Consider the following 17784-nt stretch of genomic DNA (forward strand, 5'->3'; position numbering starts at 1 on the left):
TCCACACACCAGCAGAATCATCGAAGCACCAAGTGTTTCTTTCTGTTATTCTATACACTCTTTATTACAATACAGTACTTACAGGTTGAAAGAAAGAATAAAAGAACAATAAATAAGCTGACAGAGATGTTTATGTGTTTTTCCTAAGGAACACGTATACAGATAGAAGTGAAAAGTTGCACAATGAAAAAAATGTGTTTCCTTGGCTTTTGAACCATTTTAAGGCAAAAGTAAACATGAACTTGAAGCCACTGGTAATCTGTTTTACTGCTTGCACATCAAAAAGTAACCAAAAAGTATCTTCCATCAAGAATCCAAGAAGTAAACACTAAACTCATGTTTTCCCTTCGGTAAACACTGCAAATAATGCATCACGGCTACTAAACTGGATTATTCTGGCTTCCTGACGGGGTTTGATTGTTATTGGTGCTACAGGTAAAACTCAAACAGAAACGTTCAGATGCAACAGATTGGTCCATTTGCTAAATCCTCTAACTGTCAGGAGAAACAAACATACAGGGATCAACATTCAAAAAGAACTAAAAATCATGAAAAAGAATTGTCTCGGCAACAACGTCTTCCACTGTTCCCGAAAACAGAAATGTGTGTTCACTTTAGAGTGCGTCAGTAAATGTATTGCATGTATGTTTCAGTTACTATTGCCATTTAGGTTTTTTTAGATCTGTGTTGACATAGATTAAGCACATTTCTGAACATGTACAATCATAAAATGTGATCAAATGGCAAAATATTAAGTTTTCAAAACAAATTTGATAACTATCCTCAACCCTTCCTACAGAACCAATGTAAACATTACACTACATAAAGTATTTAAGATTTGTGAAGGCTAAAACTGTCCCTCCAAATAAAAGTCCAACTGTTTACTGTCCACGTGTCTATGATCTCACAATTGCACTACACCTCATCATCAACTCTAAAGTCTCCTCAACAAACACCCAGTTTTGAGAACTTAATCACAACTTGACATTAGACTGAACAGAGGAACACTTAGTTTGTACAAAAATGCTCATGAGGCTGGTCCCTTGTGCTGAGTTCTGATGCACGGCTCCCTCCGCTTCAATAGCAAAATGTCCTCGGACTCCGACTCCGACTCTTTGCCGATGATGCTCAGAACACCCAGCTGACCGGCACCCACTGATGCTCCATGGAGAGCTTCTCCAGAGCCAGCCGGAGGCTTCGGAAGGCCGCCTCCAAACCATCGTTCACAATGCAGAGATCAAAGTAATGTCCGTAGGCCCTCTTTATGCGCTCGCTCTCGTCCACTGTCCTCTTTAGTTCAGAGTCCTGTGTGAGGGCACATTAGAGACAATAACAGGGCTTTTAGTCTTTTCCAAGATACCGCCGCAAAGTTCCCCCTAATGTTTCTTGTGTCTGAGCATTCACTGGACATCTGTGGGTGACATCACACGTGCACACTGAGGCTACGCCAGTATTACACCTGTCCAAAACCTGAGATTATAACATGTTACATGGCTTACTAAAAGAATCAAATTACAGCAATCATTTATTTTAGATTACTTAACTTAAATACAACAGATTTAACCCGATTACATGAAAAACACAAAAATCCTGGACTTTTTTATGAGCTGTGTACTATGTTCAATGTCAGAGTAGGGGTCCTACTAAGGAAGAACTGAGAGACATGTACATTTTTTCAGAGTTCACATTTTATTGCAATTAAATTATTTACATTTTGTGCGATGAGATTTAGCCCCAGCATGTGGTACTGTCAGTCTGCTCCAGGGCAGCTGTGGCTACCAATGTAGCTAACCACCATCAGGGTGTGAATGTGTGCATGAATGGATGAATGACTGACTGTAGTTTACTGTAAAGCAGTTTAATAAAGGACTGTACAAGTACAAGCCACTTAAATATATATTGCAGAGTTGCTTTTCAAAAACGGAGGTAGAACAAGAAGGCTGGTCAGAAACCAGCAGAGAAGCCATGCACTGCAAAGGACTCCAACTGCAGCTGATAACACCAGCGGAGCAACAGCGCTCCAGGAACAAACAGCAGGTGTCGCGCTCAAAGACCAACCAGATTGGTTAAAAAAGTGACACGATCTCAAATAAGCAGATCCCAAAAACACAGCCACACAAATGGCTGACATGCAGCAGGAGTAACAAAGACGCACACCGCCCCCTGCCCAGCGAGAAAGGTGTCTGCCCCACCCGTCAATCAGTGGTGCGCTCCAATCAGCATCTGGTGCACACAGAGTGGGACCGTGGAATATCATCTCACCAGCATTGCAAAATGCATAGATTTTCTGTGCGCGGTGAATCCAGATGCAGTGCGTGATTGCACATGCGTGCAGCTTTGAGGGAACAGTGCCTGGGAGCATTCATTTAGGACAGTAACATGGATGGAAGAGTACACTAACTCAGACGGAAACTTTCAACTCAACCAATAAAGCTTTGAAGAATAAAAGTTAGATTCTAGTAACTGCAACCAAAACAGTCTGTCCTTTTGCCAAAATCATACCCCCAATGCCAACACAGCCCCCATCCCCTTGTTTTCATTACCTACACAGTAGTTTCTCCCAACTAGAGCTGGTCAGTTCACCCCATCATGATGCCATATCCTTGATATTTTTCATTTTTGATTGGTTCCTATTGGACTTGTTCGAGGAGAAAATGGAGTTACCTGCTGCAACACTTTGTTACTGATCAGGGGGCTATGGGTTGCATTGTGGTCCCCACTTTGACAAATGATCATTCAATGTCATTCCCTACTCAGAGTTTAATGTTTGTCAATGTCGCTACATGACAGCAAAAAAAAAAAAAAAAAATTGTATCAGAAGAGCCCGGGGGACTCTTTGGTTAGGTTCATTGTACTTCTGAAAGGGGACGGCATTGCCTGCAAATGGTTGATGCTATCCCAAGAAGCTACCCAGTATGATCTTCAAGCAAATATGTTAAGCCGTTTAAAGACTGCACTCACGTTGAATTTGAAATAATCCAAAAATAATGTCCAGTAAGGTTTTTTGCATTTGTATCAAGCGGAGCACTATAGCAAAAGCAGCAATGCTCCACTTGTGAAAGTAAACCTGTTGGGCTCTCTTTGGCATTAAAACAGCACTTCTTAATAATACAATGCCATATTGGATAAGTAAAAAAAAAACTCATCTCTAATTGCTATTTGAATGATAGATATCTGAAATGTGGGCTTCTCCGAGTAATAATTTTATTTCAGCTATCAACAATCCTCCATTCTAGATAGGAAGATTCTTTGTCGACATGTGCAGCTCCAAACCCACAAATTCCCACATGAAGTGAAAATGTAATATCCTTTGGCCCAGGAAAAAGACATCTTAGATACTGCAAGTAAAATAAATATCAAAAGTATTGAACCCACTAGGAAAAGAATTTTAAAAAGGAACATAAAAAAAAATCTAAGAAAGCAGCCGAGATCTGTCAGTATTGAGGAAGTAGCCCTACTGCCATGTTCAAATCAACGTCACATGGTTTGATAAAAGGTTCTCTGAATCAAAGTGTTGCACAAACTGGTATGACTAATAAAAGGAACACCCTCACAAAAAAGTGTTGCTGTTGCAAAACACATGACATAGCTGGTTACAGCTGCATTTCTCAACTTCTGATTGGTCTTTGAGTGCCACCATAATCCAAAACTGGAAAGAGTACCCTCATAAGATTTCTGGCAGAGGAGTCAAAATAACAGCCAAGTAATGCACTAGAATACAGTGGCCTCTATGCAGACTTTCTGCACCACGCTCCACTGCCGAAGAAAAGCATGTTGAAGCTTGTTTATAGGTTGCAGAGGAATATTTGGAAAAATCAGTAAAATTCAGGGGGAATACAGTTTCATGAGATGAGGACAAACTGATATTAAATGTAAAAACTAAAATTGTTCTTCATGTATGCTTTTATAATGAGCCAGAATGTATGTTTCTTTAGTCAGAACAAGTGCAAAAATGGATCTATTCTCTCCTTATATTTTCACAAATATTTGTCTCCAAAATTGACCAAAAATTACCAACGCAGAAAAAGAATTATATGCTACAGTAAGTACATGTTTGAGCCTGGCAAGCTATGAAATGATTTGTTTGCAGGTACAGAATGGAAGTAGGTAGGAATTAAAAGCCAATGTGTTCTTCAAATTAGGTACAAACGGACAGATGGAAATGTCTTATAACATTTGTTTGTTTCTAATGCCAAGATGTTGAGGATTTGGAAGAAAATGAGTCATCCAAATTAGGATTGGAAGACTAATTTTCTGCCCTGTCCTCAAGAATCAGGAACTTTTCCAGATAAAGTAAATAATAAAAAAGGGAAAAAAACATCTCTTAAATCTGAGTAAATCCAACACTTCTCTAGGTTAGTTTGACATTTGTTGATCCTTGAAATGTGAGTCCTGAAATTTGCAATCAACAATAAAAGTAAAACATATAATTTCCTAGTTTGAACTTTAGATATATTGTCTTTGAGTCAGCAGATTTCAACTAAAGTCATTGGCTGGCTCTTTTAGCACTACCTTTCAAAATAAACATACCGGATAAAGCAACTGACTCCTACCGAATCAGTCGGGTTTTAAAAGCTTTCAAAGTTTTCAAAGGCTGGAGTGGTCTAAACTCAAGATGTACTTCAGATTAGGTGACAAGAAAACAGCCACAGAAACGTCAGCAAGACAAGCCCCATACATAAGAAGCTGAACAGACAGACCTAGTGAGAAGCACTCGACTCTAATCAAACCATGCAGTCAGGGGTACCTTGGACCCAGAGGCTAGTGTATAGCCAAAATAATAATAATACAAATAATTTTAAACTGCTGAATGTAATCTGAGATTAGACAGGTTGTCTGTCTGTAGCATCATTTTTATTTTGCTTTGTCATGCCTGAGGTGTCACTTTTTAGTTATGATTGATAATTGATACTTTGAAGCGAAAAAAAATTGTTTAAGTTTAATTTTGTGAGGTGAAAAATTTTGAAAAGGTTGTTTCTTTAAAAAAAAAAAAAAAAGAATGAAAATTAATTTTCTCTGGGTTAATATATTCAATCAGAATAAAGGATCAACTGAGAAATGAGTCCAAATGAGCGACAGCCCCACAGTAAACATTTCTATCCAAACACTCACCGTCAACTGTTTTGTGACAACTCCCGATTCAATTGCTGACCTATTCATAGCTTTGAGGACTTCAAAGTCCGGGGCTTCAATGAACACAACGTAGGGCAGGAATTCAGACGTCCGCAGGACTTTCAGGGCCTTCAGAGGAAAAACAGCCACAGTGAGGGAATCAATGCACAATGATGAACTCCAATGCTCCAAACAGCAGAATCTTAAACTACCCTTGATAGGTTTAACGCTGCCTTTTTCCTGCTAATTGTTAGTTCATTATTTTAGGCCAATTTTAAAGATAAGCTTTGACTGAAAACACACGTAAGAAGAACAAGCTATAGCTTATGTATGAGTATTGAAAAGTCATAATCTCCACCTGTGGGTTGACGTCCAGGATGCAGATCTTTCCTGTTTCTATCACCTCTTGTATGGAGTTGATCTTGGTGCCGTACAAGTTGCCGTCGTACTCGCCATGCTCCAGGAAACGACCGCTTCTGATGTCACACTCCATCTCACTCCGTGACATGAAACCATACATCTGACCATCCCTCTCATCTACCTTCGGCTTCCTGGAGGTGACTGAGGGATACATTGAAACAGAGAGAGAGAGGATGATTAACTTCAAGGTGATGTAGCAGAAACCATGGTTAAAAAAAAGTTATGTTATTTGATTGGTTTGTCTAGTGGAAAGACCAGTGGCGCCACCAGGGGGTGTTAACTGTACTGTTACTGGTCTAAGCACATTAGATCATTAGGAACATTAAAAATCCCAAAGAAAATGTTGAAAACCAAAAAATATTAGTAGGCGTTTTCTGCAGCTTTACTACAAAAGTAGAATAAAATCCTGAAATTATGGCTTTAAGTTTCAGTGCCACCCCAAGAGTTTGAGTGGCTCCATCGGGCCACCTCTATGAAACATTTCTGGAGGCGCCACTGGGAAAGACAGACTCTTGTCAAAATGCTGAAAACTGCTAAGATAACCTTAAAAAGTCCTCTTTTAGGGTTATCAGCAGACATGTAGAGGACACATCAGACATGTTGAGGAAGATGGTATGGCCCGATGAGAGCAAATTCTCCATTTGTGGACAAAACCAAGACTGCATCATAACTGGAAGCTACCATTTCCAAGGTGAAACTTGGTTTTTGAATCATGGGACTTCTGGGATAGCATAGCAGGTCAAAGTTAATGGAAGGATGGATGGAGTTAAATACCGCGCAACCGAACCTGTTAGAGACATCAACAGAGCTGAGACTGTGACAGAGGTTCACCCTCAGCAGGATATCAACCCTGAACATACAGCCAGAGCTAAAACAGAATGCCTTAGAATAAAAGCCGTTTCCTTCTTATTAATAAAAATGTTAGCAGCTCGGTACCAGAAAGATTATTGCATCCCAAATATTTCATCCAAACAGCCATTTGATATTGTAAAATTGCTCACACTGTACAGCAATGCCAGTAGTTATACAACATTCGGTACCGCTGTCATTACCATGGCCTAGTCAAAGTCCAGAAGTTCATCCTAGTGAGAATCTACGGCAATGCTTGAAAATTATACTTCAACGATGCTCTCCAATCAACCTGACTGATGTTGAGCGATTTTACAAAGAGGACTGGGCAATAATTTCAGTGTCTAGATTAGTCAATGGTCGGTTACTGTTGGCAAGATTTACCACAGTTTAAAAAGTTTTTTTAACAAGCATTAAAATGTTTTGTGACATCGCTCTTATGGCTTAAATTCCTTATAATAAAATGAGTGAGTGGATATTCCAGCCAAGCTGCTCCGCACCCTCCCCTCCCATATGATCCAGTGCACTACTGCCCCACTACTGTCACATTCATTTCTCAGCAGGGGGAAACTAAAGGAGCACCACCCCATTACTGGTAACAGCATAACTGGGGTATAGTTGCTCTTTAATTTAGCTCAGACTGACCTTGTATTTCACTCCATGTGAAATCTAAAAACCTTTAGCTAAAGAAAAAGATTTGTGATCGTTGTCGTAGTACATGAAATGGCTGACTGCGTGTGCTCAGCTGTGTTTTTAATAACAAGAAATTTTACAAAAACATTATTTCAGCAATAGTCAATTTCATTTTAGCAGCAGCAATGTAACTTAACAGTTCATAGAAATAATTGTCGGGAATGTTGTTTCTATAAAAGCATTGATTTAGGGCAGCTGAATGCAGACATACTCCACACTTTCCAGATTTTAATCTGTAATATATTTTTAAAACATCCCTTTTCTTCCACGTGACAAATATGCCTTACTGTGCGTTGGTCTTTAAAAAAAGATTCCAAATAAACTACACTGAGGTATGTGGTTGTAATATTTTTGAAAAAAGGTTCCTAGTTCTGCGAGGCACCGTAAACTAAAGAACGATCCAGAAACATTTACACGTGGTTAGAATCCATGAGTCACCCACAGGGTACGGTGGTCCCGTAGCGTTGGGGATCCGACACAAGCAGTTTGTTCTTCAGACTGCGTCGGCCGACTCCCTGCGCTCCGATCAGAACCAGTGTCTTCCTCCTGAAGGGAGGAACTTTGGCAACCTCCTCATAGATCCGCAGCTCATGTCGATCAAATTCTGGAAACCGGAAACCAGAAACAGACCATAGGGTAAAAAAGAAACGACACACGCAATCATTTTATTCACATCTGAGACAAGATGTAAGAGCACCAATCCTTTTACCTGCATTCTTGGTGGTTAAATACATCATCTTCTTTTTCTTCTTGCCCCCCATTCCTGCACACAAAGGACCTTAAATGGAGATTTAAAAAAAGATAATAGATTAAAGCTGCACTTCCCTGCATAAAAATCCATGCTGAAATTATAAAGGAGCTCGGGTCATAAATTCAGCACCACTAGATGGCAGCGTGCACCAACACTAGCCGCACCGTGCATCCTGGCTGGTGCGAGGGAGCACCTGTGACTTGGCAATCTGTTAACCTTCTGTTCAGTATGGCACAATGTTGGATCAAGGAAATGTGAGCTCAGTTGTATTAAATCTGGATTTTATTCCGTTTCTAACAGCTGAAGGAACAAATTAATGACCATGCGGTCTTATCTGGGCACACCACGCAGAACTTTTCATCTCCTGCATTGAAATTCTGACTGTGTCCTCAGTATAACGGGAGGAGGAGAATGTGCTGGCAGACAGATGTGTCCTTCTCCGGCTCAGAGGACGGTACCTTTAGGTTGTCATCGTCCTCTCCTCATCCAGCCAAGGGCACACGGCGCACTATGACTCACCGCCTGCTTTGTTTGCTGCTGAAGACTTTTTATAAAGCGGATCTAAACACATAAGGCCTCCCCCGCTGCATGTTTCATGTGCGCAGAGATCCGTATTGATCGGGTTTTCGTCTATGAGGCTCATATCGCCTCTCCCGAATCAATGCTCCCTCTTGGTGGGGATAGTTTGTGAATGTCAGACCCAGCTGCTTGATAACCAGCAGATTGCATGGCGCCGCCCCAGCCCTTCCAAAGCCCATTAGTGTTTCAGCGGTGATCGGCAGAGGATGTGGAACCAGATCAAATACTAGCACGATATGCAGAGGAGCAGATGCCTGATGGCGACTGAGCAGCGAGGAGACTGTGTAAAGCCTCCATAGATTTGAGGACTACCTGTGGTGGCGAGCTCCATGTCCCTCTTCACAAAAGCTTTCCTCTTCTCCTCAAGAAGCTGACTCGGAATGAGGCCTGCGCTGCCTCCTTCTATGTGGCAGGCCTGGGAGGCAACCACAGACACAGCTTGAGCTACAGACAAAAAAAAAAACAAAAAAACAAGGAATCGCACCTGACGGTAGTTGCACTCACCTGCCACCAGTTAAGGTCTTCCTGGTTAAAGATCTGCAAAATGTCTCCGCTTGTGAAGCTGAGGCCTGCCTCCTTGCAGGGAATCAGGTTATCGTGAGTGGGGTCGTAATCAAAGTGGCATTTTACAAAGGCCTGAAAGAGAAATGAAGACGAGAAGGTCATTAAGAACTCCACGCTAAGCTGAAAAATGCACGGCCTCTGCCATGTATTAAAATAAACCCACATCTGTTAGCTGTGGGGGAGGCACTGCGGGAGTGTCAATCAGTAATAAACAGCCTACTCCCCTTCTCAGGTCTATAAAATAAGACAAACCATCTTTCACACGGAAAGGGAACAGCAGAAAGTCCTACGTTCTTGCTCTCTTTTTGTATGGGAAGTATCGCTTCCCCTATGATTCTGTGTTTAGCTGTGTTTCTTTCCTAGATGAAGCCCTTAACAGAGCTACTGTTGCCCATTAACCGTGTATTCCTTGTTTTTCTTGCCCATGGTTCAGTGCTTTTGTGTTTAACTGTGTTTCTAATGGATGAGAGAGCTATTGATGTCACAAACTCTGTTTTCTCTCTTCGGTTTTCTTTCCCATAGAAAGTACTCCTAAAGAAAAATGAGTGTTCAAACATGATTTCTCACGCCATCAATGCTCTTAATATTAGAGTTGGATGGTGAGAAGAGGGACTAGAAGATGAGTTAAAGGGGACACGTGGAAGAATCAGACGTGCTGCAGCAGTAGTTGTAATGCAAAGATTTGTTTTGCCCCTACTTGATGTTTGTTGTATGTTGCCTTCATTGGGGAAATGAATATATGGGTCTCATCAGGCCAGAGATTTAAAGACACAACCCGATATTGTCATGCCTGACGAAAGATTTTGTCCAAGACGGACATCATAGGCACTGTGCCAACCCAGCTTTAGAAGGAGAGATTGCTGAAAAGTCACCCACTTGATGCAATCAGCATGGCACCCTTATATCAATAACTTTATTCTATTTGAATTATGAAAATTTGAAAAAAGAAAAAAAAGAGAGTGAGAGATAAAGAAATAAAATGAGAGACAAAAGTGGTAGCCATGGTAACTAACCATCCCCTCCCCCTATACTTGACGTCGAACTGATGCAAGAACATAAAAAAACTCCCAGCGGCTCTCACAGACTGTCTCATACAGACAAACCAACTCCCTCAGACACAAACATACACAACACCAGCGACAACAACATCAACAGTATCCTGGAGCCTGTTGGAGCTGTCACTGTAGATTAGGCCCCCTGTGACCGTCAAGCGGGAGGCTGATCTGGACAGAGCTGGATTACATTTAGAGCCACTTTCAGGAGGTTCTTACTCTCTGATTGAACCTCCACAGTTCCTAACTGTGAGCGCACAACCAGCCAAAGATCTCTGACTGACAGCCTTTACAAAGTCTTTTAGAGCACAGGGAGTGAACGGCACAACAAAATGTTTGCACACTGACCTTAGTTAACAGAAAGAATGTACACACACACGTATATATATATATATATATATATATATATATATATATATATATATATATATATATATATATATATATATATATATATATATATAGCTACACTTGCACGAAGATGCAGAATTGGTGATTTCAGCTATTGCATGTTAAAAATTGATTTAACTAGTGGTCAGATTATTTTCCACCCAAGACTTGAGGAATCAAGACTGATGTGGCTCTCCTGCAGACTAAACTAAATCTAAATTTAAAGTGACCAACTACAGGTTGGCTCTCCATCTGCAAACTAAAGCCCAGACAGGATGACAATCCATCTGTAACATCAGATGTTACGGATCTACACCAAATATTGGGTCCATAAGAAACCTTTTGAGACAATATAACTTTTTCTGAAGAGAAATGATGCGACAAAATATTTTTATTTGATGTAATTTAGAAATTAATTATTCCATTGACACATTTTATATATCTCTTAATGGTTTCAATTGCGTTGTTTTAGCAAACAGCAGCAGACAAGATCACTCAATTCATACTGGGTTTCAATTTTAGCAGTACCAGGACTGCTGCTGCGCCTGAAGACAAATTTTAACGTCAGACTGTTATTTCTAGGCGTTTCTTGAAAAAGATGAAATTCATGAAATTTAATTACATGGAGAAAAATAGCAAAACAATGTAAAACTAAAAACTTTGTTGATTAGAAAGAAATGTGTGTATCCTTTTTCCTTTCTTGCTCACTTAGACAATAAACTGAAATACATTTGAATTCATGACAGACCTGTAATCTGAGCATAAAAGCCAACTACTTCTCCAAAATGCTCTGCTGCTAAAATCAGATGAATGCCTCTTGGCTCAGCATACAAGGTTACAGACAGCAGGGTGGGTGCCAGGGAGGGCGGAAAGTGGCACTTGCTGATGGAAATGTCAGCATCCTTTTAAGCAAATGAGAACATTTTCTAAACTCTATTAGTCGGAGTGTTCCTCTCTTAAAGGGACTGACCTGTCTCGGTGTGTGTGGCTCCTGGTAGCTTGGCAGGATCTTCAGCACCACACTGCCGCTTGCCTTCTTCAGCATCTCCTGGAGCACTTTGGGGTCATTGTCCACCTCCTTGCCGTTCACCTCCTTGATGATGTCACCCACGTGGAGCAGGCCTTGCTGGTCGATCATACCGCCGTGAAGGATCCTGGCAATCACCAGCTCACCGTTCTCCACTCGAAAGGTCACTCCCTGAGTGGGAATTACAACATATCAGCTGTGGTTCCCTCCACTGCCATTACTGATGTAGTAGTAAAACCTAAAGTTTAAACCCATAAGTTTAGATCTACACAACTGTGAAAAGTAGCCTTTTGTATATTTTTGTTAAACTATTAAGATCTATTTTTTTAAATACAAAATGCAGTTTTTAACTGATAATTTTAGTTATTAATAGAAGAAAGCTATACAAACCAATCTGACTCAACGAAAGAGTAATTTCTCCCCTCGTTACATTATGAATTAATTGTTGAACTGCTTTGGATTAATGTTGCCAGTCCCACCCATGTCTGACTACTGCCAGATCTGTAGAATCAAACAGTCACTCAAACAGAACCTGTCTGACAGCATGAAGGCAAGGCAAGTTTGTTTGTATAGCACATTAACAAGACAATTCAAAGTGCTGCACAAGAAGAGAACAAACAAAAGAAAACATTACAGAAGAAAGTTAATTGCAGTGAAATAGTAGCAGTAGGTTAAGGTATAAGACAAGTTGCACTACAAACTTCAACAACATTTAAAGGCAATTCTAAACAATAATTGTTTAACCTTGATTTAAAGAAACTCAGGGTTTCAGAACTCCACTCCAGGTAAGTGGAGCATAAGTACTAAATGCTGCTTCTCCATGTTTGGTTGTGGTTGTAGGTACGCAGAGTAGATTTGATTTAGATTTGTGCTAACTCTTGATCAATCCCCCTTTGATCCAAAAATTATTACTTCAGTTTTGTTTTTATTCAATCGTAGAAAATGTTGGCACTTCCATGCATTGCTTTCTTCTAAGTATTTACTCAGCGCTTGAATGGGTTCATAGACATAGTGATGTAGAGCTATCTGTCATCTGCATGGTTACGATAGCAAATATTGTTGTTTTTAGGTAAAATAGGCATAATCAAAAAGCAACTATCACCTTTTAAAGTTCAAGAACAGATTGTAACATAGATTTACAAAGCCAATCCTAAAGTTTTGGACCTCTAAGGAGCAATTATCCACAAACGGAGAAAACATGGGACAGAGGTGAAATTTCGCAGGAGTGACCATCCTATCAAATTTCTCCAAGAGTGCATCCATGAATGTCATGGATGTCACAAAAAACAACAACAACACCATCAATAGCGCAACATAAGTGTTCATAATTTAGCAATAAGAAAGAGACTGAGCAAAAAGACCTCCATGGGAAGTTTCCAGGGCCGAAATCATGGGTACTGTTGCATAAACTATGTAACACGAACACTATATCAGTAAAAGAACATCATACCAACAGTCTAACATGGTCGTGGTAATGCAATGATCTGGAGCTGCTTTGCTGGATGAACTCTGCTCTTTCACAAAATCCTCGAGGAGAATGTCCAGCCATCCGTTTATCCTTAAGCAGCAGCACAATGATCGGTGGAGTACCAGCAAGCCTCTAAATGGCTAAAAAAAATAGATAATATTTTGGGGCCAGCCTAGAGAATGCATGGGCTTAAATTTGATTGTGATGGAGTGGTATTGGCTTAAACCCTCCAGTGTGGCTGAATCAAAATAATTCCACAAAAAAGAGTGAGCAAAAACTCCTCCACAGCGATGTAAAGACTCACTGGCAGTTATGGAAAATGCCTGATGGCGGTTTGTTCTTTTGCAAAGGGTCAGGTTGTTTGAATAAGGTTTTTTTTTTGCATTGATAAATCATTTCAAATACCATTTTGGATTTACTCTTGTTATCTGTGTCTGATATTAAATGTGTTGATCTAAACTTAAAAAATTAAACGTAAGGATGCAAACGCTTTTTAACAGCCGTGTACTTTTGAACTTGTAAATAAGGATGCACAGCTCCTGGCAAGGTGCGTGTACTCCTTTTTGCTAAGTCAGCCCCATGCCAGTAAATTACTCCTCTACCTCGTTGCCAGTCTAAATAAATCTGAATTATTTCTCCCTTTAACAAGATTATAAATGGATCTAATTAGACTGAGTGCATGAACTGCATCAGGACATTCTGCATATCATCTCACTGACTGAGGATTTGCATCTGTGCGTTCTTACCAAGTGCTCTCCGGACACCTTCCTGATGCCCACCATCCTGACTGCGTCTGGTGGAACGGGTTGATTGTTGAGAGCCGCGTCCATGAAGGAGCAGGGGCTCGGAGGAGGGGTCTCGTAGTTTTTGGATGCCACAGAATCATGGGTCTCCAGGAGGGACTGCGAGCAGAGTGATAAAGGAAAATAAAAGACAGTGATACAAGGCTGAGATAAATCAGCTGGTCATGCACTAATCTCTTAGGATCTATGGGAATGAACATTAGATTCTAAGGTTTTGAAATAGCCAGTCTGTTTTATAAAAACAAAAAAAAAAGCTCAAAGCAAACTCTCCAGACCTGGAAGTGAGGCTCCTTAAGGATACGGGCGAGCTCCTCAGCTGCCTGGCTCCTGTTTGTGAGTGGACCGAGCTCTTTGAGGATGTCCTGGACCAGCTCCACATTGTTTTCGCTCACAGCCTCTAGTTTTGGTTCCTCAAAGTGTTCATGGGCCTTGGATTTAAAGAAAACACTCATATTAATCACTCTGCCTTAGCTCTCTCATTGTTTGATAATACAATGCCCTTCAAAGTATTTAAATCCCTTAAACTGTTCCCATTTTGCCATGAAGCAGTGACACATTGTTTTCAACATTTCTTTTACAATTACAACAAATACAAGGGGTATGAATACTTTTTCGAGACACTGTTGGTGCTTTGCTTTCCACTGACTGAGACTGTTACAACGTTCAGGTCCACTTCAATAACTTCTCAATGTGAAATTAATATTCCTTGCAGAGATATTATGACACTTCTCTTACGGTATTTTCAGTGAGGCGTAAACAGAGCAATAATACCAAAACACAACAGTTCATTACCAAACTTCACAAACAAGCCAAGCACAGACATTTTTCTAAACATTGTACCCCGGGATTCGCAGTATGGGTTTTGAGACATATTTTAAGGGAAGATTAACTTTCAAAATTCTTCTCGACTTTATCGAAGGACAAAGGTGGAAAGTAAAAAAAATTTTTTTTTTGTGACGTGATGACCTGGCACACTACAGACATTGTTGGTATTTCAGAAGAGTTAACCGTGAAGGAGATGAACCGATCACTGGAGCAAAACATGTGAGGTGAGACTTGTACATCATCTCTGTTTTATCAAATATGGTAGAGTAACTTCTACCAAGGACTGAACACTTAGCTTTTCAATACCATAGTTATGCACTCAACCCTTAACCAGATTCACATGGCATCACCTGAATTTAATACAGTGCAAGAAAAAAAATCAGAAGTGCGTTATCAACTCAAACAGCCCCCTGCAGACAACTCAGACTGGCTAAAGCCATAACAAATGGCATAAAAGTCTTTATAACCACAAATGTGCCTGTGTGTGGGCGCACCATGGGCTGTTGGGGGTATTTCTCTGACGCAGAGTGAGCAGAGCAAACCTTAAAATCCAATACATCACACACATCTATTTTGTGTAAGGATGCCCAAACAGGGCCCTAAAGTGTGTTTTACCAATTTGGGCCTCCATTGGAGTATCCTGTAGACTCAAATCCATCCCACACAGGCCCCTACTGGGGTACCCTGTAGGGGCCCACAGCGGCAGGCCAGCTGACAGCTTTGCTAGGGCCCGGGACAACACAGTCTTTTTGCCCCCCCTACACCTGCCGCCACCACACCCACACACACACACACACGCGCACACACACAAAAGTCAACTTAACTGCATACTTCATGCCCTGAAAATCTCTGTATTTTATACTGGATATTTTCAACCTATCTATTGAATTTAGTGCACTAGTTGATCTTTTCTTCATCAGAGAACAGCAGCACTGGAGTCAAAATATGGCCTTTTTTTGACCTGCTGTATATTAGCCAGTCCCTAACTATTTTTTTCCCTTCCATTGCAGGAAGTAGAATATGTTAGATACTTTGGGAATTCTCTGCCCTCTGAATCTCTGAGAAAGGCCTTCTTTTTGCCATTAAACGCACAACAGTCACAGATACTTTTGACATTTTAGCTTGATGTATCATGAAACTGTTGACCTTTCGGGTTTTGTGATTTTTATTCTATTATTACAATTATATAATAATAATAATAATAATTTTATGTTTTTTTTTCTTCCTAATCCACCTCATATATTTTTCAATCCTTTTTTAATTATGTCTGTGTTGTGTGCACCTGCCTGTTGCTTTAATCCTATAAATTTCCCCGTCGTGAGATAAATAAGGATTAGCTAAATAACACTTTTTAATAGGATATATGTACTTCTTAAAAGGTTCTTAAAAGGTCTTAATTACATTTTCTCTGTGGGCTCCAGTAGCATGATAGATAATATCTACTTTGAAAGTTAACATGAAGTGCTGCTGAAGATGACCACTCTGATCTACCTGGATGTTCCATGGAGGACTGAAACGCCTCAGTCAGAGACGTCATGGGTTTTCACGTGCTTAGATAAATTTGTTGTGTTTCCACTGCATTTAACCGGCTTTTTACAGAATATACAGCTTGATTTCATTTACGGTATTAAAGCCAAACGCCGCTTATTCCCCTCTTCATGCTTTTCCGCTGTGCGGTCTCTCTCCCAGTCTGAACAGGAGCCGCGCGGTTGTGTGTGTGTTGAGTGAAGAGAAGCTGAGTGGGCGGGCCAGAGTGAGCCTGCGTGCTGATTGGCTGGCGCCACTGAGCCATGTACGAGAGGGGAGGGGGAGCAGCAGAGAGCCGGGACACACAGACTGCTGCTGCAGTTAGCGCACGCGCTGACTGACACTGACCATTTTAATGATCAGAGGGTCCATTTTGGGCCCCCTCCTCTGCCCTGGGCCTGGGACAACTGACCCGTTTGTCCCCCCCTGTCGGCGGGCGTGCACAGGGGCATCCTTCCTCTTTTGGGCTGATGTGAAGGAGCTCTGTGGGTAAACCACCAGTGCTACCTGCAGAAAAACTAGCCACACATCAACCATCCTGGGAATCCAGCAGTTCTGATCAGTCATCAGTGCTAGTCCTGCTCAAAAAAACTCCACCAGGCTACCTTTTTTGTTGGAAACTGAAAAGAAAACTAACTTATAAAACATATCTGGGGCAGCACAATATATTGTGAATATGCTGTCATCTCAATATCAGTGCCCAGAATACTAATTAGTGCCCAGAATACTAATCACAAAGGACTGTATGGAATGCGGTATTTGTTGGCTGATACATTCAAAGTGTCATGAAGCCACGCTTTGCATGCCAAAGTGTTACTCAGCCTGTTGGGTGGAATCTCAACGTAGAGGCCCACACTTGACTCTGATGACTGTTCCAGGATGTTGAAGGGAGTATTGGAAACCAAGATGAAAAAGACGAGTGATGAGAATGTGTATTTATTGCAACTGATGTCATCCTTGCAATTTTTACCAATATCATCACCATTCCATGATTTTATAAAGTGGCGCAGCATTAATTTTAACTCAAAGAAACATGCAAATGTGCCCCATATGTGGGCAGACCGCAGGTATAAATCTGACCCATGGATGGCTGCCCATAGTGGGTTTACTGCCCCCTCTATGGAGCCTGCCCATATTTTAAAATGTGTTCTCCCATCTCAAATAACTGTTTGGGTTTTCTTTATTAACATACAAACACTAAAATTGACTTGTATAAAACACAGTATGCAAAATGAAAGGAAAACCTCTCCATCCATTGTTTATTCCTGGTTCCTTGTTAGGGTGCTGGTGCCTAGCACATAGGGCGAGAGCCGCATAGACCTGGCACAGGTAACCAGTGCATCACAGGACGACACAAACATAGAGGACAAATGCTATCCAGACTCTCTTACGGTTCAACATGTTGAAAGGACTCATCTTGGCTTGATAACCTCTTTCAACAGCCTCTTACAATTGATGCATGTGTCCTTTTAACATTCTCTATTCATATATGCTCTTTTTCCATCTCTACAGCTCTCATTTTAGTGTGCGTACTAGGTCGCTAACAAGTGTCCAGAATGCAATGCAGCATGACATTTGGGGGCATTCCCTACTGGCAGCTGCACGTAAAGCTGTGTGTATGTGTATCCTAATTGTCAGGCAGTTCTACTGAGGCTTAGTCCAGCGGGACCGACTATGGCTCTATGAGAAACCATGTTTATTTGCTGAGGAGCAGGGGAAGAGGC

General features: G+C 40.9%; 1 protein-coding gene across 3 annotated transcripts in view; it reads right to left on the minus strand.

Annotated features, from left to right (window-relative positions):
- Positions 1-336: 336 nt before the first annotated feature.
- mpp2b (membrane protein, palmitoylated 2b (MAGUK p55 subfamily member 2)) overlaps positions 337-17784 on the minus strand; it is a 73906-nt gene continuing 56458 nt past the window's right edge. For 2 of the 3 annotated variants that reach the window (XM_021323389.2, XM_012876145.3), the window contains 10 exons: positions 13984-14136; positions 13652-13807; positions 11381-11608; positions 8909-9040; positions 8717-8819; positions 7784-7852; positions 7517-7678; positions 5471-5673; positions 5113-5241; positions 337-1305 (listed from right to left, as the gene is read on the minus strand). In XM_021323389.2, the coding sequence (XP_021179064.1) occupies positions 1129-1305; positions 5113-5241; positions 5471-5673; positions 7517-7678; positions 7784-7852; positions 8717-8819; positions 8909-9040; positions 11381-11608; positions 13652-13807; positions 13984-14136 (1512 nt within the window). In that variant the 3' untranslated portion in view covers positions 337-1128. The remainder of the gene's footprint in view (positions 1306-5112; positions 5242-5470; positions 5674-7516; positions 7679-7783; positions 7853-8716; positions 8820-8908; positions 9041-11380; positions 11609-13651; positions 13808-13983; positions 14137-17784) is intronic. The other variant, XM_012876146.3, reaches the window with a different exon arrangement.

Source organism: Fundulus heteroclitus, chromosome 10 (genome assembly GCF_011125445.2).
Source record: "Fundulus heteroclitus isolate FHET01 chromosome 10, MU-UCD_Fhet_4.1, whole genome shotgun sequence".
Classification (NCBI taxonomy): Eukaryota; Metazoa; Chordata; class Actinopteri; order Cyprinodontiformes; family Fundulidae; genus Fundulus; species Fundulus heteroclitus.